Genomic DNA, 27,453 nt, shown 5'->3' on the forward strand with positions numbered 1-27,453 from the left:
TATTAGTGCTCGTTGTTCTTGTAGTTTGTATCATAGCCATAACGACCATTATGTGGGAAAAAGAAGACCCGGAAAACTGTACGTAACGTGGTGCAGATGCAGAGTCTTGAATCCCAAATTTAGTTTATACTACCACCTATCAGCATAATATCCAATTTGCAAAAAATCGGGAGTTAGTTTGTTTCTTTAAGATATGCGCATGCAAATCGGAGCAATAAATTTAATATTATGTTCTATTGAATTGTATCTATGTATTTATATGAACATTTTGTTATTTTACTCTATAAGATCATTTTTGTTATGATATTCGGATATTTCATGAAAACCCTAATTGTTCAATGATCACAATTCCTTAAACGCTAATTTACTGTCTGAAATTACACACAATATTGCGTGGTTTTTATCTAACAGATATGTTGCGTATATTCTAAGAACATAGATTTTCTCTAACTGATATTTTTATTGTGTTTTCTTGAAATTGTTGAACAGTTTTTTGAGTAGTAGTGATTTTGTGAACAATGTGCTTAACTTAATACTCAACGGTATGTGAATATGAAATGTTACTGTAATTGTAAATGATAGTGTTACAGATCGCTGAATTCATTTGGTGTTATTGCAATATTCAACGTTTTGACTACAGTAAGAGGTTGCCATTTTGTTTTTTACGTATTGTTTGTTTGTACATTATTATATTTATAACATACATGTAAATATACGACTCAATGCATTCCTGTATATTGTCTTTTTTAAATAATCTGTCTTTATTTGACAAGCGAGATGAACAGTCGAATTATCTTCGCTGCCCTCACAAGAAAATTGCGGTAGTCAATTCAAGTAAGGCACACTCATACAATAAAACAGTTAACCCACAGAAGGGTTTTGTTTGGGTCGGGCCAACCTGATTCGTCCTGATGTACTTTATCGAAAAACAAAAACGTAAAAGTTGTAATTCTCATTACTGTTTCGTGTTGATTAATGCAACATGTAGAAGTGTTCGTTTTGTTTTGACCCATGTGGTCAATAGAAACATGAATAGGAACTGCGCATTGGTTAATATCGCCTCAAAATAGGAAGTGCCAGAATGTAATCCCATATTCACTCCCTGTATTATAAGTCAATGTAGGCTCATACCATATACTTACTGACGAAAACACAATATATATGCGACGACTTCATCTCCAGTCATTACATTTGCATGAGAATTTGCAAGTCATAATCTGGCAAAGTTACACATTAGTACCGCACTTTCAATGTCAATAGCATCACAAGTTTTACATTGTGAGCCAAATTTCAATTAGTGGGGTTAGTATTTCTGGTCTGTAATGCGTGTCACTGAGACACAATCAACATCATCAGCATTTGCCCCATTGAAAGTAGAGTAGACCATGTGGTCTAGGGGATTAGCATATTTGTCTTGCATACTGAAGTTGGGGGCAATTTGGAATTTTTCACTTGAAATAGTTGTTTAACTGTTTTTCTTTTCGTTACTTTTAAAACACCAATGCAGTCAAATATCAAAACAGAAATTGATAAACATTGCATTGTCCTCAGCCAATGCAAATTCACTGTCACCTGGTGCATCTGCGTGATTAAAGGGATATATTCGATACGGGAATTTTATGTAAACAGTGTGTTTTACATGCGTTGTGTGCGTCGCCATGAGTACCCTATCGAACTCGAAGCGACACGACGACCACCGTCCATTAATCATACACATTTGGCGATGTAGGGCAGTGTCAGTAACACAGTAACCCAATGAGGTCAGCATAAATTTCCAGTTGATTGCCAACATTTAGTTAATTATTTAATGCAATTAAAAACAATGTGACACTGTTATTTCAAATTATTACTTAAATTTAAAACACGCCATTCTGATGAAACGTTCACGGGGATAAGTGCATCTAAGCTGGTGTTGTCGATGTCAAGAGGAATTTGACACACGGAGCTGGCGAAAACCAGATACGGTAGACTGGGAGGGCAAACGAGAGATTAGACGGGAAATTGTTTATGTTGTCCAGTTGTAAACAGCTTGCCAACGAAATACCTTGAAATGTACAATACCGCATGTATATATTGTAGTAGTTATTGATGTCAGTTAATACAAATAGTTGGAATATTGTTTACATCTGCAAATGTTAGTCATTTTTACTTAGTGTAACAAACTTCAGCCACGTCCCCAATGTACTGTTGCTCAATGCAAGATGTCAAACATGCCTACAGCAAAGTCTTGTACAGGATTTATGGGGGGGTTAAGGGGAGGGTGCATATTTTTCATGTAAGCGATTGAGGGGTAACTTTATTTTGTGCACACATAAAAGCAAGATCACTGTTTTCTGTGCATTAAATATAATGATTATAATATACAAAAAATGTAATAAAAACATTGTGTAAATTTACTAATTTTAATAAAACAAAAATGTATGTAGGTATTGTCGCTTTAATAAAACAACTCTATAACAGTCATGAACTCAACAAACACATTAATAAAATAAACGGTGTTGAAACCTATGAAAACAGTAAGTGGTATAGCAAAATCAAAAGAAAAACAATGTAAATTACGCCTCAGCAACCACTGCTTTAATTTTGTTTTGCATTTTAGTCATATATTTTATATTTAATTCTTTGTTAGCATTTTAGTGATTGTGTATTCTTGTGACCATTTGCTTTCCCCCTGGGGATTGAGTTAGAGTCAATAAAGTTATTGTTAATCAGAACCACCTCTTTCTCTAGGTTACTGTTTTCAGTATCGCCTTCTATATATTGACTGTTTCTCCATACCACTTCCCTTAGTATCCTCCTCCGTATCACTATCTTCATCAAATACTTGGGCAAGATATTTAATTTTACGATAAGCACCATTTCTAAGTTTGCTTTGTTTCTTGAGCTGTTTAATGTATTTAACATCTTGTTTTTTTAACAGTATTCACCCCTTCAAAATACAAATCATCTTCACTCGTGGTGGTATCTGCATCGTGGTGCTATCACTTCTAGCACTCATTCTGTTTTTTCTTCGTTTTTTGCAAGACGTTTATTTTGCTTGATTTTACGTTTTTTATTCTTGTCTCTCATATATATATATTTTAACAGTTTCAAACATATTTTTTTTCCATTTTTTTTTCTGAAAGTGCCCAGTAATTTCTGTACCTCTGTATTTATGCAATCAATGTTAGTTGAAAAGTCAGTATTATATTTCATTGCACATTCACTGTCTGATTTTATTTTCCCCGTGTTTGTGTACAGATACTCAGAGCTTGCCTTAATTTGGTCATTCTTATACTCAAGTATAGTTTCTAGAGATAACTTTCTTTGTTAAATTCTATTAACTGTATACTGCCAGCAGCTGCTGTTTTTTTTTTTTTTTTGCTTATTCCATTATGCCTTAATCATCCATGATGAAATAATTTTTAATTATAGCATGTTTAAAGGGGAATATTTTAATCACGGGAATTGCACTTATTTGCATGGGAGTGGCAGTCTTTTTGTTTTCGATTATAATTGTAATCTGTTAGGCATATTTACATCAAGATAAATCCGAGTAAAAACTTTCCCTTTTAACAAAACAATGTCTATGCGTATAGGGAGGGTCACTATTTGTTGTGCATGATAATTGTAGGGTCAGGTATTTGTATGCACCTAGTAGGGAGGGGGGCATTTCTTTTTCGTGTATACATTCAAAAAACATCAGCCCCCCGTAATTTCTGTCCAGTCCCTAAGCCATCCATATGTGTCATTTGGGGGGTCAATGAATGATAACCTTAATAAAATGAGTTGGTGTGGTCCTTCAAGGGATAATGACAAACCCGGGAATTCCCCCAATCTGTCCCCAAAAATCCCCCGATCAAACATAATAAAGGTATCATAAGTTCTAATCTATAAACTGCCAAAAACAATATACTAATGTATCTCCCGTGGAGTCAATTTTTAAATGAGTAATATTTTAAGTTCGTATATTGTATGTTATAGATAACAGCGACCATCAGTGAAGTGTCTCACGTTTAGTCCACTCACCCCCGCTGTCTTGTCCGAACCTCGTACTACGAAAACCGATGCGCGTCCATTCGCTTCTCGTACAGCGCCACCACGATCAATATCATGTCCGATTGGTATAGATGTATAGGATAAAGACCGGTACGAGAAAAAATAAAAAAACCTCGTAGCCGAGATAAATTCACATCAGGGAACTTGCCCTAATTTTATATCATACGCTATATATTTTATTACGCAATGTGTAATGCAAATCTTTCGGTTTGTTGAGCATTGGGAATTTGCCATCATTGTTATAACATTTACATACAAGATCCGATTAGTATTTTTGAATATGAATTTAACTCGAAATAGCATATAGCTCAATGACGGGCATCGTGTTCTAGATACCTTAATAATTGCGCAATATGTATATCAGATCGACCGCTGTGTGCCCCACCCCAGCCGAGTTCAATTGTGGTTTGTTCTCATGACAACAAAACTCGGTTTGCAAAAAAACTTCCAAGAAAAAACAACTTTCAGAACAAAGGAATTATAACAGTCGTATATAAGATATGTATGGCATAAAATCTTAAGAAAAACGTTGCGAACAGGGATATTTGGCGCGAGAAAACTAGCCAGACTTAAAAACAGGACATTTAGTGTAAACAAAAACATGCAATCGAGCATTGTGATTGATCGCGAAGCACCAGGTGGGTTTTAAGTTCCGTTTAGCGATACAAAGCTAATAATACTACTGTCTGAGTTCAATATTATTAAACAATGTCCAATCATACAATTCAACAGCGAAAAATCGTTGTCAGGGTCGTAGCAATGATAATTATGCAAAAGACAGCCTCATGACTAGCAACTAACACAAAACAAAATACCGATTGAGTTAATAATGTTTCTATAGTGTTCTCTATTTTTCCAATATATGTTCGTGATACCTGACATATCGCAATTATTTCCAACTACGGTCAAAGTTGCTGACTTGTTGTACTGGGCTTCAGCTCAAATATCACGTGTTCTAATCTTACTCTGGGCATTTGAACTCCTAAACGACGATGATACCCTGGGTATCAATCAAATTGAACTGCCAGCTCAACTAGAGCGAGCACGAAACACTCAGTGTTCGCTGTGGTATAAGCTGCGCCTTAAGTTGGCAAATTCATGTGAGTGACTACGCCATATGCTCGCTCAACAGGGAGATCCAACCCACTGTTCGTGGATCATTAACTAACGAATAGATAACGTCCACCAGAGCTTGTGCTCGACCGCAGATAGTTGACGCATTCTAATAGCCACATACTGTCATGAAAATTCGGTCACACAACCGTATCACGTAGCCCGAACATGAAATATGGTTTCTGTGCCAAACACCGTATGTACAGTTAGTTCTATATTAAATTTCGAACTTAGCACCAAAATATTTAAAAAAAAATATTTTCACAAATGAATAAGGCGACATTCTCCATGGTACCGATATTACTCGACTTGTTATTGGCTGGCAATGTAATTCATGACAGGTACGTTAGTCTTTCAGTAGCGATGATTATCAGTGATATATCACCCATATGATAAATGTGTTCGGGCTATTACGACTAAGGTTATGCTAAAACGAGCTAACAGTCACGAACGATAGCATAACATGACCAATGCATGATGTTCTCCAACTGGGTTCTTGCTTTGTTGTTAAGCGGTAAGTACACTTTTTTTAATTGTAGTAGGCCTTCAATATGCATTCCTGCTTCAACAGTGAATTGTGATCCAATCGAGAGGTTCTTTCTCTTTGTGAGTGCCCCCTCCCCCAACTAACACATATATAGTGGGTCTGCTCGGATTATGATTGAACGGTTCGACGCGATCGTACGATTAACATATTTACTTACTTATTATTTACTTACGTTGCGCGTCCAGAGAAGGAAAAGACTCGTGGTTAAGGCCCTCAAATGCCCTTGTACAGAGGGCGCCAAACAGGAAATACTAGGAAAACAAACACAATCCCTCCCCCCCCCCCGGCAACACTGCATTATTATATTTTGTCTAGACTTCAAAACTGCCATTCCAAAACAAGCTGTTGCTCAATTTCAAATTCGAACACACCATCTAATGTAATTTTCGATATTATGCAAATTAGTCATATGAAAGAACGCTTGCAATACTCCTAGGAGTACAAGGGAGATTTACAAAAATATACCTGTTTTCCTTATCAGTTTATTGCGGCGTCCATTTTTACAAAACGCTGTCCGTTGATTTTGGCACATATTAACAAAAGCTAGCTAACGTATTGTAAATTGTCATCGCCTGATTTTGATGTTACTGACTGGCTTAGCCTGCGCAGTTGTATCAAATCTGGACATGGACAGTGTCGTCGTATAGCAGGGGATACTTCCGCCTAAACCACAGCTAATGTAAAGTGGTTTCGCATCAGAAAGGCCGGCCCACATTTTAGGCATTCCAAAGTAAGTCACGCCTGGGAAGAGGTGCCAGGACCGGCCCTAATTTGTATCTTAAAATTAAAGTTAGGCCGGCCTAACTACAGTATGAACAAGTGCCAGATTGCGTAATTTGCAGTTTTCAAACCTTCTCACAATCGCAACACCGATGGCCGCGTAAGCAAAAAGAAATTGAGATTTGATATGGGCGGTTTGTACAGCTAATTTAGCTGAGAACAACAATCGTAGTGGCCGAAAGAAAAAATCTATCATGATGCGATTTGTTCCCATGTCCTAAAAACTATTTGTCTATTTTAATTCAAAGATATTGAAACATCAATGGTGACAATGTCCATCAAAATATTACCTAGCTACACACATGGAATTCTACATGCTACATATAACCCCACGAAATAACTTACCGAACAAACCAACACTGTTCTGTGTACATACATTAGTATTGGGATATTCACAGATATTATACATAATAAAATTTGCATTATAGCGTTCACAGAAAGTAACCAAAATATAAATTGAGGTATTCAATGGAAAATGTTATAGTTTGGGTTTATTTGAAAACTGTATTTCAATTTTCTGCCTCTAATAAAATGAGAATCTTGTTTATATTTGAGCTTAACCCCATGTTCATAGCCAGATGGAGAGACAGCATGATTTCATATTTTACTCTGTTTTGGAGTGTACATTCATGAGCATTTTAGACGGGTTGTGTACTGATTGAAGGTCCAGTTGGGAATGACTTATTTGTTTGTTATTTGATTATAATGCTGGACATTGCCTTTAAATGAATGTTTAATAACAAAAGAAAACTATTTTTGTTGTGCCTTTTTTTTCTTTCTAGTCCTTTACGTTTATGTATTATTATATATCTTAATTACGTAATCAGATTTATCAGCGCTTATTTTCTCTAGTGTTTTTTTGTTTTTTTATTTACAACTCTCGACTTCAAGCAAATTATTATCCATAATTGCACATTGCGATTGAGAGGCTTGACACACAAGCGCAGGGAGTTAATAAGTTGTTCTCTGATAACTAATTTGATTATTTTGTAACTCGTACGTATAACATTCGATTGAGCTCTATGCACCATTTTCTTTTCAAATATTCTAGTTTGCCTGTCTATCGTGAATGGGTCATATGACGACAAATGCCGCGTTGCAGGTGAGTGGTCAAGCTCAAAGGAATATGTTTTAAACGGTCTTCGTTGTGACACTTTGACAATTATTAACGAGGTAGACGGTACTCCAACTGTAAAACACACTTGAGTCAACACATATTGCATATTAGCAATAAACACCACTTGACATTCCTACATGCGCGTGAATGAATGGGCAATGTGCTCAGAGGGAATGACTTTCATTTGTTTCTTAACTTCTTAACTTTCAATTACGCCTTGGAGTAAACGTGAAGAAACGTTTATCGCGCATATAATTAAATGTATTGAAACACGACACATCTGTAGATCATTGTATTATATCTATATTAATGTATCCCAACAGATGAGTACACCGTACTTGGGCCACTGTCATCAACGGATGAACATAGCGAATCGACCGCAGTGTGTAACAGTAACGACCGTGCTGTAGCGTGTCAGTGTGACCAGAGTAACTGTGACGGCGCCTGGCTTGTGGGCGTCGATCAGTGCACAGCCGTGAATAGTGGCACGAATACCATCGGAACTAAGGTCAGTTCTCAACAGTTAAGTGTGTATTGTGATGTTACTGCTTGTAACATCGATTGCCTCTATCAATTGACCACAACTATTATTTTTGGAATTACACGAGACATATTTATATGGAGACCGATGCATTCAGTGTCATGTTCCATTTCATCGCTGTTAAAGCGGGGGAATCGTTACCTACGCATGCGTCAGGTGGCCATAGCGTGGTATTGTTTACAAACAAGCGTCTACCTCTTTACATTCTTAGCGTGTGTTGTTATCGTCGCTTGGGACGCGTGCGCAGGTGACGACCCTCCCGCTTTGAATAAATATATACTATAGACGCTATTCTTTGCACGGTGACCATAATTAGAAAGTAAACTCGGTGGAAAGATCCTCAATTATTTAAATTTGCAATGCCAATTGAATATGTTTTGAAACAGTCAAACAAAAATGGCATCACTGAGTTTTTACAGCGTCACCATCGCCAGGATCACGTAACTAATCAATTAATGTTATCAAAATGGCCGCCATTTTGCCCACTTCACAAACAATACACAACAGTTATTTTTTATGAACATTTTTTTTCTGTTATTGTCTTCTGGTGACACCAGGCCAATGTAACATGCGTGTCTTATACTTGTGAAGACAACTGGCGAGTTGAATTTGTGGATATTTCAGACGACGATGACACGAGTCCAAGTATCACGTGTCCGGAAGGCACAACTCTGATTGGATGTAACGTGAAAGACACGTAAGTTGTCAAACTAACTTGGAGTATTTTATCAGTAAGGGTGTAGAGATGACGATGATGACATGACTGCGTAAAACTATCGTGTCAGTGCAAACGCGTTTAAGTGACATAACTTCGTTTTTTTACACAACAGAGAAACTATCATACATGGTCTTGGATAACAATTACTAGATAGAGCGCATACGGACAGTAGTGCGATGTCCGAAAGAAGGAAATAACAGGGTCGGGTTAATACCTTCCATGGGTTAATTATATTTTATTTGCACCATCGCAGGTACACTCTGACGTCCATTTTGTACATCCAAAGGTTGAAACATAAATATATATAATTAATGATAACGATGGACTTACATAACCTTTGGTCGTTCGCCCATATGTACAGACACGTAAACAACTGTCTGTGTTTTAAAACATATTCAGTTGCTGCAGTAATTAATTCCTGCTCCTAGTAAGACTTAAACGTGATTAGAAGTGAATAACAGGGTTGCATTGCCACTAAAAAGGCATATCTATTCTTGATACACTATACATATTGTTTTTATCATGGGAATATTATTTAATTTTGCGTGAAATTTCGGTGAATATTCGTGTCACACACTCGTCATTATTTGTCACTCACACAATACCTATAACTAGTATTATTGATGTTTATTTAAACAAACAAAACAGCGCTGTTACAGTGTGACAATTTCGCAAGGAAGGTGTCAAAAAGGCGATTAATCTTTTATTATTTTTATGTGAAACAAGTTTGCCTGGGCTCATGTCCACACGTAGACAACGCTGTACTAATATAGGCGTACTGCGTATGTTCAACTATATGACACTTTGTAATATCAATTGAGTACATCCATTTTAACATGGTTTATGTATTTTCAAACTTAGTGGGAGTGATTTATTGACGCCTGGACATTTTTTTTTTCGGAGCACTAATTTTTATTTTTGTTTTGTGAAATCATTACACGCAATAAGTTGAGACCCGTGTTCAAGGTCACGTGTATTTAAAAAGAAACATTGGTTGCACACATTTTATATATTGTTCCAAATGTAAAAGTATGGCACTCTTTGTTTTTTGACATACTGGGACGCCTTGTGTTTCTTTTTCTTATAGCCTTTGTTAACATTTGTAATAACACAATTTAACAATAAATTAATATTAGTGATAGTGAGTAGTTGATTTTGTTTGTGCATTTTGAAGTAAATCCGATGGAAATTATCACGAAAAAGGTCGAGGTACAGTGTCTGATAACATCTGTCATCACAGTCCGTGTGCCGACTCTATCCAGAAGTGTTCGGTGTTCGCCAGGTGTCAAGGTAATTATAAATTAAATGCATGTCTGAAGTGAGGGATAAGAAAGTTCGTCGATACGAAGCACTGTGCAGTCAACAATTGAATGATATAGTTATCGTACCTTAATTTAAAACTAGTTTTATCTATAATACCGGTCAAATTGTTTTCTAGCGACGTATGTTTGTCAGACCGTCGCCATGTCTGTTCACTTGTATGTGTACAGTTAAAGACATAACAAAATACATTGGGCGTACATAAGTCATACCTCAATGGGACGTCCGACATATAATTCTCCCATTATTGAACAAAAACATAAACAAAATGTTCAAAGCTGTCCGTGATGATTATTTAAATACAAGATAATCATGGCTTCAACTAAATGTATGTCATTGTAACATTAGTTAATTCATCTCCTATATTGTTTCCTAGTCGTTTACCAGAACGTTTTTCAAGAGGGTGCAATTAAAGAAAGATGCATAGACTACATCACGATCACTTGGCTAGTGGAAGGCGATCCACTCTCTTCGCCAGGATATGTTATTTTCATATCACCACCGACTGTGGAAGGAAACTTCACGTTTATAATTGAGCAAGAAGACCTGAGTACCCTCTTCGATCCAGCATCTGGCTTTCTTGAGTACACATTATCTACAGTGGAACAGGGAGTTACGTATGAAATTGCGGTTGTTCTGCTAGATGGGATAGGAGGGGCTCTCGATAGTATTCTACTCGTGAGTGGTGAGTATATAGAAAGCTGATTTTGCTAAGTGATGAGGATTTAAAAGCATTTTTAAACCGTTGTTAACTACTTGAATTGTGTACTTAGCTACAATCATTGTTGTTATTAACCAACTCTTAGATGACATATGCGTACAAGCACTGGATCCATGTCTCAATGGTGGCACGTGTTGTGATGATGGCGAGGAGTATATATGCTACTGTACTGAGGGTTATGAAGGAAATGAATGTCAAAACGATGTTGATCCATGTGATCCAGATCCCTGTCTAAATGGAGGAATATGTATTGAACAGGAAACAGGATATCTGTGCAGCTGTCCTGAGGGTTCTGAAGGCGACCACTGTGAAGAATGTAAGATATTCCCAAATTGACTAACTAATTTTCTGAACGGATAGATTAACCAAATTGTATCACACATATCCAAATATTTAATAAAATGTACATGTAAAGTACATTATTAATATGTAAGAGTAAAGGTATTCTGAATATTGTAACATTTGATTTATAAATAATACCTTGTTTTAATTGCAGTGGTACTGGTAGAAATTGATTATTTAACGATCGACACTTATCCTACGTGTACAACTGTTCTTATCACATGGGAAGCACAAGATGCGGGTCTCACACCCGAACGTTATGAAGTATGGGGATATCCACTGGGACCCCCATCTCCTGAATTATTGTGTGGATGTGAACACCCAACTACCCAGTGTTTGGCCGAGGGATTGGAACGTAGTTCAACATATTTATTTGTGGTGAAAAGTATAGCTGGCGATGAAGAGGTAGATAGCGTTGAAACGACATTCAGAACAACAGGTAACTGAAATTTTCGACGTTTTATGTAATTCAGATTTCTTTCTGGCAACAATACACATCATTTAATTTTGCTCAAAATTAAAGGCTTGGCCAGTTAAATTTTAATCATATATATTTGCAGACACCCCTGGTTTTACAACATGCACCGACAATCCCGATTCTGTGTACGCTGATGGTGTACCTGGTGCGGCTGTCTATTGGGAGGAACCGGTAACAGAATGTACTACAGAATCTTCAATTATTTCTTCTACACATTATTCTGGAGATTACTTTCCCATTGGTATAACAACAGTGGAATACACTATAGTTGAGAATGCTGTACTTACGGATAAGTGCAAGTTTAATGTCACTGTTAAAGGTAATGGTAGGGATGTAAACATATATATAACTTAAAACAAAGGCTAGGTTTTCTAGTAATGTTATGATGCCTCAACAACAGCATAGACACACATCGATATGCGATGCTAATAGTTGTATCTCATATATTTGTAATTACTACGTGTTACTGCGACTGGTTGGATAGCCAGAATATTGCTAAATATGTATAACAATTGGTATATAATTATCTTTTACATCGACGAAACTTGTGTTAACATGTAACCCTATTTTGTGTCCATTAGAAAGGGGATTATGTATTGCATATGGCGATCCCCATTATATTATGTTCAGTGGTGCATCGTACGACTATCAAGGTGCATGTACCTACTTGCTGGTCGGAATCAGTTCCTCTGCTTCACCAAATTTCAACGTCACCGCTTTGAATGTGCCATTTGAAGCAAACACGGACGTCACTGTCATCAAAGAAGTGAACATGACAACTATTCACACTGTAAGTATAAATATCAATGTTCACCTTAATTTTTTTTTTACTAAAACCATATATTCATAACTGATGCAAGCAATATTTTTCATTTTAGGAAATTTCGCTAAAAGAAGGAGGTGAGGTAAGGGTGGACGGAATAACTGTACGTTTACCAATGACTCCAGAGCCAGGGTTGCATATCATGAGGAGTGGTACATCTGTGGTGAGTCACCTTGACAATTGACAATGGAAAATAATTCTCGCAATCTGACTTTATTTGCAGACACAATTTTTCATTACAGTCAATAATTATTATCTTTTGTGTTATAGGTCATAACTACTGACAACGGTGTGTACATCAGCTATGATGGTTATCACTATGCTGTCATAAAAATACCAGCTGATCCCTATAAATTCAAATCAAATGGATTATGTGGATTGTTTGGTGGAGACGGTTACATCAAGCCAGGAGGTGAAGAGGTAATTGTAAATCTCTAATATTGTCAGTTTGTGTTGCTGTTGATTGAAATTAATGTTTGTTATATTTATAAGATAGATTAGGTATGATTTTTGTTCTATTTTCCAGGCTGATGATATCAACGACTTTGGTGATAGCTGGGCCACTCATGAAGTATGTGACCCAACTTCTACTACTATTCCTGAATGTCCAACTGGGTATGGAACAGACACATGTGAAATCATTATCGACCCTGACGGTACGTTAGTTTTTCTCTCATCGTGATATTGATGAATTCTCACATGGGATTTTTTTCTATATGATGTTATACGATTCTATTATATTCTAGGCCCCTTTGGTGACTGCCATGACGTGATAGATCCGACTATGTACTATGATTCGTGTCTTTACGATTACTGTGCTACCAACGAGTACTGCCCTGTGATTGAAGCATATTCCAACGACTGTTCAGATAAAGGAGTTGAAGTGGGTGACTGGAGAGATGAAGAATTCTGTCGTAAGAAAATAAAAAATACTGTAATACATTGCAATAATAGAATTTATATGTATATGTTAAGTAAGATTCCCATAGCATGTAAAAACCCCATATTACAGATTTATATTTTATTGTGCAGCCTTGGAATGTGGCAACAACATGATTTATCGTAAATGTGGTAACCCATGTGTGGATACGTGTGTAGAACCCGAAGCTAGCGACCATTGTCTGATCACAGACTGTGTTGAAGGATGTTTCTGTCCTAATGGTACTGTACTCAATGATGACAAATGCACTGACCCTTTGCAATGTGGATGTAGAGCGAATGGACGATATTATCAGGTGAAGTTATTTACAATTCATAACTTGTGTTTATGTGTATAGCCATCGTGATGATTATTGTGATTAATACAATGTTGTGACGTAGTCAGTATTGTAAAAAAATATAACAACATTGCATTGAATTCGTGGGTGATGATGCGTTATTTGTGTGTCTTTATATCTGTGCCATATGTTAATGTATGTAATTGTGTGCATAGATTGGTGACACCATTGTTGTCCCGGGCTGTACAGAGGTATGCGAGTGTACAGAAGATCATAGCTTGATTTGCACACCCATGACATGTGATGAGAATGCTTCTTGTGTCATTGTGGATGGCATACGGGGATGTACCTGTGATGCACCTAATTATGAAGGCAATGGGTTGAACTGCAGCGGTGAGTTGATTAATTTGTATAGCGGAGATGTAAGTTACCTAAATCTATTCGAAAATCTGGTGGATCACCATGAAATATTTGTATCTGATTCTGGGCATTCTTTGTAATATCCAAAAATTAGTATTGTCATTTTAATTAACTTAAAGCACTTTATACACAGAAAAGTGTGCTGATCCTGGTAGTCCAACCAATGGTGGTCAAAATGAAGATCATGAATACCCAGTATCTGATGGAACTGAAGTATCATTCTATTGTGATACTGGTTATGCCCTTTATGACACTGATACCGAAACATGTCTTGATGAAGTAGTAAGTATGTGTATAGATGGAGAGTGGACAGAACCTGTGCCAACATGTCAACCTACTTGTGAAGACCCTGGACAACCAGAGAATGGAGGACAAGATGATGAATACGAGTATCCTGTATGTGAGGGAACAGTGATTGGTTATGTTTGTGATGACCTTTACGAAGTGATAGGTTCACCATCAAGTACTTGTGAAGATGGACAATGGACAACCCCACCACCAGAATGTCGTGCTGGCGGATGTGATGATCCCGGGTCACCAGATAATGGACACCAAGTTGATGAGTACACATATCCAGTTCCATCTGGCACTATCGTACGATTTTGCTGTGATGATGGCTATGTTGTGAATGGAGAACAAGCAATTATTTGTGGCAAAGATGGTACATGGTTTGGTGAGCTTCCTACATGTGAACCAACGTGTAGTGATCCTGGTGCTCCAGAGAATGGTTATCAGGTAGAAGAATACGACTATCCTGTTTTAACGAACACCACAGTCACATTTGAGTGTAATGATGGCTATGAGAGACATGGCAAAGGTTATACGCAATGTCAGGATACTATTTGGGAACCTCCGGTGGATGACACTTATTGCACGGGTGAGTGTATTTTAATGTGTAAACTTTCAGTCATGTGGGACATACCTGTATATACAGTTCTTGGATTTCTTTTTTATTGTTTCTTCAAAGAGCTTGAGGAGTGTTGCAGTGATCCTTGTCAAAATGGCGGAACGTGTATAGATGGTACGGATAGATATGACTGCCTTTGTCCTCGAGGATTTGATGGTCACAACTGTGAACAAGGTTAGTTAAACTTCCCAAAGAAGAACCAGGGTAAACATCATCTCATCACTGTAAGTTCACATTCATTACATGCTATTTAGATCCGGGACAGTTACTGTGGTGCACTGAGGTGTTTTACTGTGGGCACCATATCTTTGAATTCCATGTTGCATATTTATATGTTTGTAATGTGTATGTGATTATCAGTAAAACACATTTCTTTCACTTATTATTCCCACATTATTTTTTCAGAATACAGTGTATGTTATGTCTGGGGTGATCCACATTATATCACATATGACGGGGTCAAGTATGACTTCCAGGGAGACTGTATTTACATCTTATCAGAAAGTGCTACCTATGAGATGACGTCATTTAGAGTCCTGGCAAACAATGAAGCATTCCAAGCAAGAGACGAAACGCTAAGTGTCACACAAGAATTGATAGTGATAGTTTATGGACAGGTGAAAAGAAATATCTTTTCGTTTTATTGTGCCAATATTTTTCATTCTCTCACATTATTACAATTATTCTTATGACATGTGATTTAGCATTATACTCGTACAGTGTAACCCAGACTTGTCTGTCTGAAATACATCTCTAGGCTAGAAGAAAAGCAAAAGGCATTTCATCAGGAACCAATATAGTTCCATGCACACTTGGTGTAATAACTGACAAAAATTGCTTTGCAAAACACGCCCTAGCCCACAGTAGTAATCACAGCTCATTTGTCACTGAACTCATCTCCAGGAGACAGATACAATATATCGCCAAACCATAGTCCCATGGCAAAAATGTCCAGATAATTAGATAGATATAGATATATTTATGCCCCTACTAAATCTCACAGCAGAGAGATATATCACCAATAAAAAAACTTGTATGCTCTGCTTAAACAGGCGGCTTAAACGAACTATAGAATTCAATTTGCCAGTATACCTATTTCGCTATACGACTATTGTTACCAGATCTATGGTTAGGTATGTTATTCCCACTTAACTTAAATGAACTGTGAACTATAACCACTGATTGTATTGCGCTTTCAATATGACCACTGCTATTTATCTTTCATTAGGAAGTTCGTCTTATGAGAGGAAGGAACGTGAAAGTAAATGGAGAGCAAGTTACTTTGCCATATACTGTATCACCAGAGATTGAAGTGAGAGTCACTGGAAGCTACATCGTAAGTATAAAACAAATCATTCGGCTATGTCTGTGTGTGTGTGGGGGGGGGGGGGGGTGTTGCAGAATGTTTGTCATATTTTCTTGTATTCAACTGAAATTGATATTTTTTCATTTCAGAGTGTCTTTGTTGATTTCGGCCTAATAGTTAGGTGGGACGGCTACCACCATGGTGATGTCAAAGCACCAGGAATGTACAAAGGTGGTTTGAGAGGTCTATGTGGTAACTTCAATGATTATCCAGAAGATGATTTCACTGACACTGAGGGTAGACTAGTAAGTAATGGTCAGGTCAATTCAGGTCAGGACGTGGCGTATTGATCATATTTCCAACCATATATGTATAATGACTGCTTTACTGCCTGTCACATTTATAGACAAGTCATAAATGTCATTGACAACCTGTTATTTCTAGATACCATCTGAAATGGAACACTCCCATCGTGCAGCAATGTTTGGTAATACCTGGGTAGCTAACGACGAAGAATGTGATTCCCATGCAGGTGGCTGTAATCCATGTGCCGAAGATATCGACGTAGCAACCGAAGCTCATGAATTGTGTTCAGTGTTCACAGATAAAAATGGTGGGTTACAAAACTATTTTAGCACGAGGATCTTAAAATATCACAGATTGTTCCAGATTGTTCAAAGATGTGTCTAGTCGTTGTTGCATAATGTTTTGTGTGTATTATTCCTTCCAGGACCATTTGCCGTGTGCCACGATGCCATTGACCCGGAAGATTTCTTCTCAGCGTGTATGTTTGATCTATGTGCTAAATTACCAGATCTGGGTGGATTGTGCATGAACGCTGAAGTATATGCACAAGTCTGTCTTGACATCGGAATTCAGGTTGATTGGAGACGTGATGACCTATGTCGTATGTATATTCACTATTGCTTAACATAACACCTCTTTCCTATATATATATATATATAGTGGATATACTAAATTAATATACACGGAGATAGTACATGCTTCATTTCAGTGTTTGACTGTGACGGACATTGACCGAGAATTATATTTATTTTAGCTGTATCATGTCATGACTATAGTGTGTATACTCATGCAACGTCGCCGTGTTCCGATACTTGCGTTGATCAGACTCCACATTACCGATGTCCCGATAGGCGCTTGGTGGATGGATGTGTCTGTCAGGAAGGTTTCTTATTAAACTTGGGCGAATGTGTTCCAGATAACCAGTGTCCATGTGAATGTGGCGACCAGTATCTTCAGGTAGGATTGATATTCATCGTATGTATGTTGCGTGACTTCTGAATTATATATTTAATTATTGAACTACGAATATCCTGCAAATTATTTCTACGCTTTATTCTCTGATGTGTAGTTTCAAGATACTGTAACTTGCATTTTAACAATGGGTGGTTCACTGCAAATGCGTGATAATTCAATAATTCATGTTGTTATCCACGCTTTATTCTCTGATGTGTAGTTTGGAGAGACTATAACCTTGGAAAAATGCGACGAAGATTGCACTTGTCGGGAAGATGGTGTCGTTGATTGTGTGGCCATTAGATGTGATCCCAGTGCATACTGTGGAGAAAAAGACGGGGTCCATGGATGTCATTGTAACGATGGCTATCAAGGAAATGGCAAACGTTGTATAGGTAAACTCATTTAGTTATGTTTGAGTATTTGGCAAATAATTATATAGAAACATGACAGTATCAAGGACTGGGAAAGCGATTTAAATATGGTTATGCACACATAGATTGTGTTACTAGTTAGATTAACATATATTTCAGGGACTTTTAAATTGTAAGGTTACTTTATTTACTTTATTTCGCATATTCTAGTTCGACACCGATATTTCAGACTTAGAGCGAATATTTCGTGTATTTTTATACTAACCAGGAGTTTTGTATTTCCTATTTTTACATTGTGAAATCTTTACACATTTATGAATTGTCATGGGCTAAATAGAACCACTAGTTTGTTTTACTAAATTGTGTATGGAAAGGAGATCACTGTGATTCTGGTTATCTACGAATATTATTATCGATTGTTTAAATTACGAAAATTCTCTCTGTTTAAAATACTATTATTATTTCAACAATGAATTATATTCGCAGATACAGATGAATGTCTGAGTGACCCATGTCACAATGGAGGGACCTGTATTGATGAAGTAGATGGATATCAGTGTGAATGTTCAGATGGATGGGAAGGAGATAATTGTGATTCTGGTGAGCTGGAAATATTACCATCGATTTTTTAAATTACCAGAGTTCTGTCATTTTAAAACATTATTATCAATTCAACAATGAATTATATTCACAGATATAGATGAATGTCAGAGTAACCCATGTCACAATGGAGGAACGTGTATCGATGGAGTGAATGGATATCATTGTGAATGTGCAGATGGATGGGAAGGAGACAATTGTGATTCTGGTGGGCTGGAAATATTTTTATTGATTCCTTAAATTAGAAAATATTGTCAGTTGAAAATATTATTATTGTAAGAAGATTTGTATCCTCAATATTACAAATATATACCATTGCACCAACTTCGGATTTCAATATGTTAGTATATTAACGTTATATCACCAGAACAAATATATCAGTTGTATTAATATATTAGTCTTGTTCTTTGACAGACAAAGATGAATGTCTCAGTGATCCTTGTCATAATGGTGGGACATGTGTTGATGACATGAACGGATACACTTGTCAATGTCCGAATGGATTCGGTGGCGACCAGTGTGATTTAGGTGAGACATTGGAAGACACACAGCATTTACAACAAGATTAATTTGCACATTGATTGAATAACTCAGTATGTGTTGATGTTTCCAGGATTACATTGCAGAAGTGAGCCTTGTCTTAATGGAGCTACGTGTGAAGAACACTCCTTCGGGTATTATTGCTCCTGTCAACCAGGTTTTGAAGGCCTACACTGTGAAATAGGTAAGCTTATTTGAATTTGCGGAGTCATGTGTTAGAGTGACTATCAGAGTGTCCCATATCATATTCAAGTAATAAGATTTAAGGTTATAACTAGCATTCGATTAAACATTATATACAAACATAACAGTATTGAAGACTGGGTAAGTAATTTGAAGGTTGTTATGTATACATAATTTGGTTAGTTAGATTAACGTATATTTAAGAGACTTTTAAATTGTGAGGTTACTTTATTTGCTATACATAACTGTACATGCTTTTCGCATATTCTAGTTCGACACCAATATTTCAGACCTAGATCGAATATTACCTGTATTTTTATACTAACCAGGTTTTGTATTTCCTATTTTTACATTGTGAAATCTTTACACGTTTATGAATCGTCCGACTCATTGGCTAAATAGAACCACTAGTTTGTTTTACTATATTGTTTAGACAGATGGGGAGGAGATTGTTGTGATTCTGGTTAGCTGCAAATGTTATTATCGATTGTTTGAGTTACCAAAATTCGGTCAGTTTAAAATAATATTTTTAATTCAATAATGAATTATATTCACAGATACAGATGAATGTCAGAGTTACCCCTGTCACAATGGTGGGACCTGTATTGATGAAGTGAACGGATATCGGTGTGATTGTGCAGATGGATGGGAAGGAGACAATTGTGATTATGGTGAGCTTGAAATATTGTTATCGATTGTTTAACTTACCAAAATTCTGTCAGTTTAAAACATTATTATCAATTGAATAATGAATTATAGTCTCAGATAAAGATGAATGTCAGAGTGACCCATGTCACAATGGAGGGACTTGTATTGATGAAGTGAACGGATATCAGTGCAATTGTGCAGATGGATGGGAAGGAGACAATTGTGATTCGGGTGAGCTTAAATATGTTTATCGATTGTTTAAATTAGAAAATTCTGTCACTTGAAAATATTATTATTGTAAGAAGATTTGTCTCCTTAATATTACAAATATTCACCATTCCACAATCTCTCTACAACTTTGGACTTCCGTGTGTCAGTATATTAACGTTATATCACCAGAAAAAATATATCAGTTGTATTTATACACCCGTCTTGTAATAACGGTGGAACATGTGTTATAACATGGATGGATGTGGTGGCGACCAGTGTGATTTAGTATTTTTCTTCAGATACAGATTTTTAATTTATCAAATGTCATCATATATGGACATTATTGTCAATTCAACTCGACAATAAATTATATTCACAGATATAGATGAATGTCAGAGTAACCCATGTCACAATGGAGGGACCTGTATTGATGAAGTGAATGGATATCATTGTGATTGTGCAGATGGATGGGAAGGAGACAATTGTGATTCTGGTGAGCTAATAACATCTTTGATTAATGTTTGTATTATGAAGTTTGACAATGTTTCATTTATGATATTACATACACATGTGCTCTATGTAAAATAGAGTTAAAACCAATCATGTATCACAAGATGTGTTTAAATATTATAATTGTTGCATTATATATTATTTCATAAAGGAATACATTAATATAAGTGCCAATATTATTTTAGGGTACTACTGTTCTAGCAACCCATGTCAAAATGGTGCAAATTGCAGGGACATAACGTTGGGATATGAATGTATCTGTTTACCAGGATATACAGGGTTAAATTGTGAAACAGATGAGCATTTCAAAACATAATATTATACGAATATAGAATGATATCATAGTATTGGATATTAATGTATACGCCTTTGTATATATTATTTTGATATTTAAAATGTATTTATTATATTATTCAGCAATTTGTGTCATAACGGATGTACTTGCTTGGATGAATTGAATGGATATACTACTACTTGAATGTGAAGATGAATGTGCAGGCTGAAAATATTATTATAATATTTTCACGCATTAAATTTTCCTTATTAGGCGTTTAAGAAACAACAGATTATTGTAAAGACATAATAGCATTGCATATTTCTGTTTTTATGTTTCATTAAAGTATAAAATTTATTGTCACATGACGAGCCCAACTTGCTTTCTCTACAATTGAAAGAATTGTGATTCTGGTTAGCTGCAAATATTTATATTTATTTGTTGATGGTTTAAAAAATCAAATTCTATCAATTAAAAAATATAATTATCCATTGAGTATTGAATTATATTCTCAGAAATAGATGAATGTCAGAGTGACCCATGTCACAATGGAGGGACCTGTATTGATGAAATGGACGGATATCATTGTGATTGTGCAGATGGATATGAAGGAGACAATTGTGATTCTGGTGAGTAGGAAATGTTATCTTCAATTGTTTAAATTACTAACATTCTGTCAGTTGAGAATATTGTTATCAATTAAATATTGTCTTATATTCATAGACACAGATGAATGTCAGAGTGACCCCTGTCACAATGGAGGGACCTGTATTGATGAGGTGAACGGATATCAGTGTGAATGTGCAGATGGGTGGGAAGGAGAAAATTGTGATTATGGTGAGCTTGAAATATTGTTATCGATTGTTTAACTTACCAAAATTCTGTCAGTTTAAAACATTATTATCAATTGAATAATGAATTATAGTCTCAGATACAGATGAATGTCAGAGTGACCCCTGTCACAATGGAGGGACCTGTATTGATGAAGTGAACGGATATCAGTGCAATTGTGCAGATGGATGGGAAGGAAACAATTGTGATTCGGGTGAGCTGAAATATGTTTATCGATTGTTTAAATTAGAAAATTCTGTCACTTGAAAATATTATTATTATAAGAAGATTTGTCTCCTTAATATTACACATATTTACCATTGCACAATCTCTCTACAACAACTTCGGACTTCCGTGTGTCAGTATATTAACGTTATATCACCAGAACAAATATATCAGTTGTATTTATACACCACTATTTCTTTACTATGAATTTAGTATTTTTCTTCAGAATCAGATTTTTAAATTATCAAATTTATCATATAAGAACATTATTGTCAATTCAACTCAATAATAAATTATATTCACAGATATAGATGAATGTCAGAGCGACCCCTGTCACAATGGAGGGACCTGTATTGATGAAGTGAATGGATATCATTGTGATTGTGAAGATGGATGGGAAGGAGACGATTGTGATTCTGGTGAGCTAATAACATCTTTGATTAATGTTTATATTATGTAGTTTGACAATGTTTCATTTATGATATTACATACACATGTGCTCATTGTAAAAATAGAGTTAAAACCAATCATGTATCACAAGATATGTTTAAATGTTATAATTGTTGTATAATATATTATTTCATAAAGAAAAACATTAATATAAGTGTCAATATTATTTTAGGTTACTACTGTTCTAGCAACCCATGTCCAAATGGTGCAAGTTGCAGGGACATAACGTTGGGATATGAATGTATCTGTTTGTCAGGATATACAGGCTCAAACTGTGAAACAGGTGAGCTGTTCAAAACATAATATTATTCGAATAGAGAATGATATCAAAGTATTGGATATCAATGTATACGCCTTCGTATATATCGTATATATCATTATATCATTATAATATTTTCACGCATTAAATTTTCATTATTAGGCGTTTAAGAAACAACTGATTATTGTAAAGACATAATAGCATTGCATATTTCTGTTTTTTTTTATTAAAGTATAAAATTTATTGTCACATGACGAGCCTTACTTGCTTTCTCTACAATCGAAAGAATTGTGATTCTGGTTAGCTGCAAATATTTATATTTATTTTTTGATGGTTTAAAAAATCAAATTTTATCAATTAAAAATATAATTATCCATTGAGTATTGAATTATATTCTTAGATATAGATGAATGTCAGAGTGACCCATGTCACAATGGAGGGACCTGTATTGATGAAGTGGACGGATATCATTGTGATTGTGCAGATGGATATGAAGGAGACAATTGTGATTCTGGTGAGTAGGACATGTTATCGTCAATTGTTTAAATTACAAACATTCTGTCAGTTGAGATTATTATTATTAATTAAATATTGTCTTATATTCACAGATATAGATGAATGTCAAAGTGACCCCTGTCACAATGGAGGGGCCTGTATTGATGAAGTAAACGGATATCATTGTGATTGTGCAGATGGATGGGAAGGAGACCATTGTGATTCTGGTAAGTAGGTCATGTCATCGTCGATTGTTTAAATTACTAGCATTCTGTCAGTTGAGAATAGTATTATCAATTAAATATTGCCTTATATTCTCAGATATAGATGAATGTCAGAGTGATCCATGTCACAATGGAGGAACCTGTATTGATGAAATGGACGGATATCATTGTGATTGCGCAGATGGATATGAAGGAGACAATTGTAATTCTGGTGAGTAGAAAATGTTATCGTCAATTGTTTAAATTACAAACATTCTGTCAGTTGAAAATATTATTATTAATTAAATATTGTCTTGTATTCACAGATATAGATGAATGTCAGAGTAACCCATGTCACAATGGAGGTACCTGTATTGATGAAGTGAATGGATATCATTGTGATTGTGCAGATGGATGGGAAGGAGACAATTGTGATTCTGGTGAGCTAATAACATCTTTGATTAATGTTTGTATTATGAAGTTTGACAATGTTTCATTTATGATATTACATACACATGTGCTCTATGTAAAATAGAGTTAAAACCAATCATGTTTCTAAAGATGTGTTTAAATGTTATAATTGTTGGATTATATATTATTTCATAAATGAAAAAAATAATATAAGTACCAGTATTATTTTAGGATACTACTGTTCTAGCAACCCATGTCCAAATGGTGCAAGTTGCAGGGACATATCGTTGGGATATGAATGTATCTGTTTACCAGGATATACAGGGTTAAATTGTGAAACAGATGAGCATTTGAAAACATAATAGTATTCGAATAGAGAATGATATCATAGTATTGAATATTAATATATACCAATGTTTACATCTTAGTAAATATCACTTTGATATTTCACATTTCAAATTTATTATTATTAGTAGTAGTATTATTATTAGTATTATTAGTAGTATTAGTATTATTATTAGTATTATTATTATTCAGATATAGATGAATGTGCTAGTGACCCCTGTCATAATGGCGGAACTTGTGTTGATGGAGTCGATGGATACATATGCCAGTGTGACGGTGCCTGGGGAGGTGTCCACTGTGATTTAGGTAGAGTATATTAGACTTTTTACAGAAAATATGCACACAATTAATCACACGATGATTGCCATATGATTGCCTTGCATAACGGGGGTATTTGCTTGGATTAATTGAATGCATATACTAGTAATTGAATGTGCAGATGGATGTACAGGCTGAAAATATTATCATTTGTTACGCATTATATTGTTATTATCAGCTGATGTTAAGGAGCAATTAATTAATCAATACCCATTGTGCAATTCTGTTCATAATACAGTGGCTTATATTTTTGACAAAAATCAGATAAGAACAAGAACCTATATTATGTTTCGTCACACAGATATCTTTAGTTTCTTTTTTTACAATGAATATTAACTATCACAGTAGATTTGTTTTCATGACACAACATTTCTCTTTCCTTCCTTATTCAGCACATCCTTGTAAATCCAACGGTACAATCTACCCAAATGGTACTACAGTGCAGTATGGAAATTCCTGTGATGACTGTGTTTGTTTCAATGGAATGGTTGAATGTACTTATGTGAGTGTCTAATTTTGTTCAGTCATGTTCCCATTAGTCGTTCTCATGTTAGTGTACAAACTCGTAATGTGTATGATATAATGTTTTCAGTACTGGGGCGAGCCCACCATGTGCACTAGTGACAGCGACTGCCCAATTGGTCTGACGTGTCAAGCCCAGGAATCGGAATGTCTTCAGGACACCATTTGTGATGATGTACTTATCTGCAAGGGTGAAGAGGCCGCTCAACAGAGTGTTGAAGATGGTGCACCGTGCGCTGGACATTATTCTGGCACTATATCTGAGTGTGGTGTTATGGATATACAATACGATCTCTCTGAAATTTGGGTATGTATATTTTACTGTGCTAGCTGCTCAATAAAAAACAATACATGAAATGAAATTAGTTCCACAATTTGTATTATTACAAATGTGTAATCTTTCGTTCTAACTGATACTTGTATTTCCCCTCTTAGTCGACTACGGTTACGGCATTGTGCGGAGATCTAATGAAGTACCTCGAGCAAACTATAGAGAATTTTCCGAATTGCACCCGGATGAATTGTTTTAACTATGAAGATATCCAGGAAACGCAGCGTAGAAAACGATCTGATGTATTAGACACACGCACTCAGCTTGTAAGTATAATACACATATCTTAAATTTAAAAATACTGAATATTATTTACATGCATCAGTATCACATGCCAATATTCACCCACTTTATTCACTAATATTAGGAAATTAAAATGAGCGACGATGACGGTGACACAACCATGGCAACGCTCGCACTAATGAATAAAGTAGAGGAAACTTTACTGACAGGCAAGAAAGAAGGCACTTTACCTGGCGGTCTTTCAGCAATGGAACAGGTCGTAGTTATTGTGGACGGTGGTTGGAGTGATCCAACATTGACGGAATGTTCACATACATGTGGAGGAGGACATACAATTATGGAGCGAAGTTGTACAAATCCACCTCCAGCTCACGGTGGCGCAGATTGCGAAGGTCGATCGTTCGTCCGTCTAGACTGTAATGAGCAAAGCTGCCCAGGTATAAAACCGTAGAATGTCGTAATTACTCTTAATAATGGTCAAAATTCAAGAAATAAATTTTAATTCAATTTATTGTTACTGATTATTATGTGTCGTTATATTTCAGGAGAAGAACTAAAGACACCAGTTAAGGGTAAGTAACATAGTGATTTATTTTTTAGTTATAAAAATATCTATTAAAAGACATATTTGAATCTTGTTTTCTTATATATTAACTAATCCGGCCAAATATAATAATATAAGTTTGCTTGTGATTATTGTAATCTGTTTGTTTATTAGACGATAATGAAGCACTTTGGAATATTCTACTTGTGGTGGCTATTTTACTATTATTAATACTAGTGTTAGTGATTCTGGTAATCTTGGTCAGACAACGCAATAGTGGAACGGGTAAGACGAAATCCAACGAAAGCAATCACAACGTCCTAGATGACCTAACTGTTTCCGAAACGTGGTCCAGCAATCGTCCTAGATCCCCCGAGCGTGATTATTATACTAGAACGATGGAAGCAGCTCAAGGCCGAGGTGACATCCCAGTGTCCGAATACTCACATCACGAGTCTTTGTCTGGTTGGCCATACGATCCCAACAGCAACGATGATACGCCCCGCGGTTCACTGTCGCGGCCGGTGGTAATGGCCGGAGAAGAGTATATGGAACAACCTAGCCAACGCTTGTTACGTATGTGGATACCTAAGGCAGAGGACAATATTTATAGCCCTTCTCCTACAGTTGATTCTCAACCAAGATCTGAGGATGATGAAGAGGAATTGCCAATATTCTGAGATTCTACTGTAGTTATTAACATGTAACAGAATTAAAACGACAATATCAACTCGATTTTGACTCTGGAGTTAAAATGATGCCCCTTATCTATATAACAACTTCTAAATCAACATTTGTCAACCTAATTTCCACTTTAATTATTCACTCTGGGTTTTAATTTTGCTCATTTCGCTGACTGGAAAATGCGCTGAATTGAAACCCAGTAAATATGTAAAATTTAGCATAGAACACATTATCTAAATGATAAAACCGTGAAATTAAAACCCACTGAATATGCCTGAAATGGTAAATCAGCGAAAATTAACCCCAGTGAAAATTAGTCGTTGCTGGAGTTATACTTATATTCATGCCTGCGAACAGATCTACTATCTTAATATAATGTTTATCAAAATACATGTATATCGTATTTCACATTGGAACATTATTTTACGTGTGTTGTTACTCCTTTGTGTAGACAGGCTCTTACTGAATTTAGAATCTCAGCACGCAATATTTATATCGAGTCCGGTCATTGAAATAACATATCAAGTCAAATGGAAAGAAATCTGAACTGTGTTGAAAATGGACTTCATTTACTACTGGTATGCAGTATTTACAGCGACTTGCGG

General features: G+C 35.9%; 1 protein-coding gene and 1 long non-coding RNA gene across 2 annotated transcripts; both read left to right on the forward strand.

Annotated features, from left to right (window-relative positions):
• Positions 1 to 50: 50 nt before the first annotated feature.
• On the forward strand, positions 51 to 26,844 carry LOC100377838 (uncharacterized). The gene is made up of 40 exons (XM_085503949.1): positions 51 to 78; positions 7,530 to 7,580; positions 7,919 to 8,103; positions 8,694 to 8,833; positions 10,029 to 10,144; positions 10,551 to 10,859; positions 10,981 to 11,211; positions 11,392 to 11,676; positions 11,798 to 12,034; positions 12,297 to 12,505; positions 12,594 to 12,701; positions 12,809 to 12,958; positions 13,065 to 13,194; positions 13,285 to 13,452; positions 13,571 to 13,773; positions 13,971 to 14,148; positions 14,309 to 15,052; positions 15,143 to 15,256; positions 15,488 to 15,699; positions 16,311 to 16,418; positions 16,538 to 16,693; positions 16,833 to 17,001; positions 17,119 to 17,295; positions 17,449 to 17,651; positions 17,869 to 18,043; positions 19,236 to 19,346; positions 20,111 to 20,224; positions 21,503 to 21,616; positions 21,919 to 22,032; positions 22,349 to 22,462; positions 23,153 to 23,266; positions 23,361 to 23,474; positions 23,569 to 23,682; positions 23,777 to 23,890; positions 24,399 to 24,512; positions 24,917 to 25,026; positions 25,117 to 25,357; positions 25,842 to 26,057; positions 26,166 to 26,192; positions 26,339 to 26,844. The coding sequence occupies exons 1-40, from the start codon at positions 51 to 53 to the stop codon at positions 26,842 to 26,844; spliced, it is 7,023 nt and encodes a 2,340-aa protein (XP_085360075.1).
• LOC146738359 (uncharacterized) lies at positions 25,516 to 25,840 on the forward strand. Its single transcript, XR_014930359.1, has 2 exons — positions 25,516 to 25,643; positions 25,745 to 25,840. It is a non-coding gene; the product is annotated as an uncharacterized LOC146738359 (long non-coding RNA).
• Positions 26,845 to 27,453: the final 609 nt, after the last annotated feature.

The sequence above is a fragment of the Saccoglossus kowalevskii genome, chromosome 9 (genome assembly GCF_978046115.1).
Source record: "Saccoglossus kowalevskii chromosome 9, keSacKowa6.1, whole genome shotgun sequence".
NCBI lineage: Eukaryota > Metazoa > Hemichordata > Enteropneusta > Harrimaniidae > Saccoglossus > Saccoglossus kowalevskii.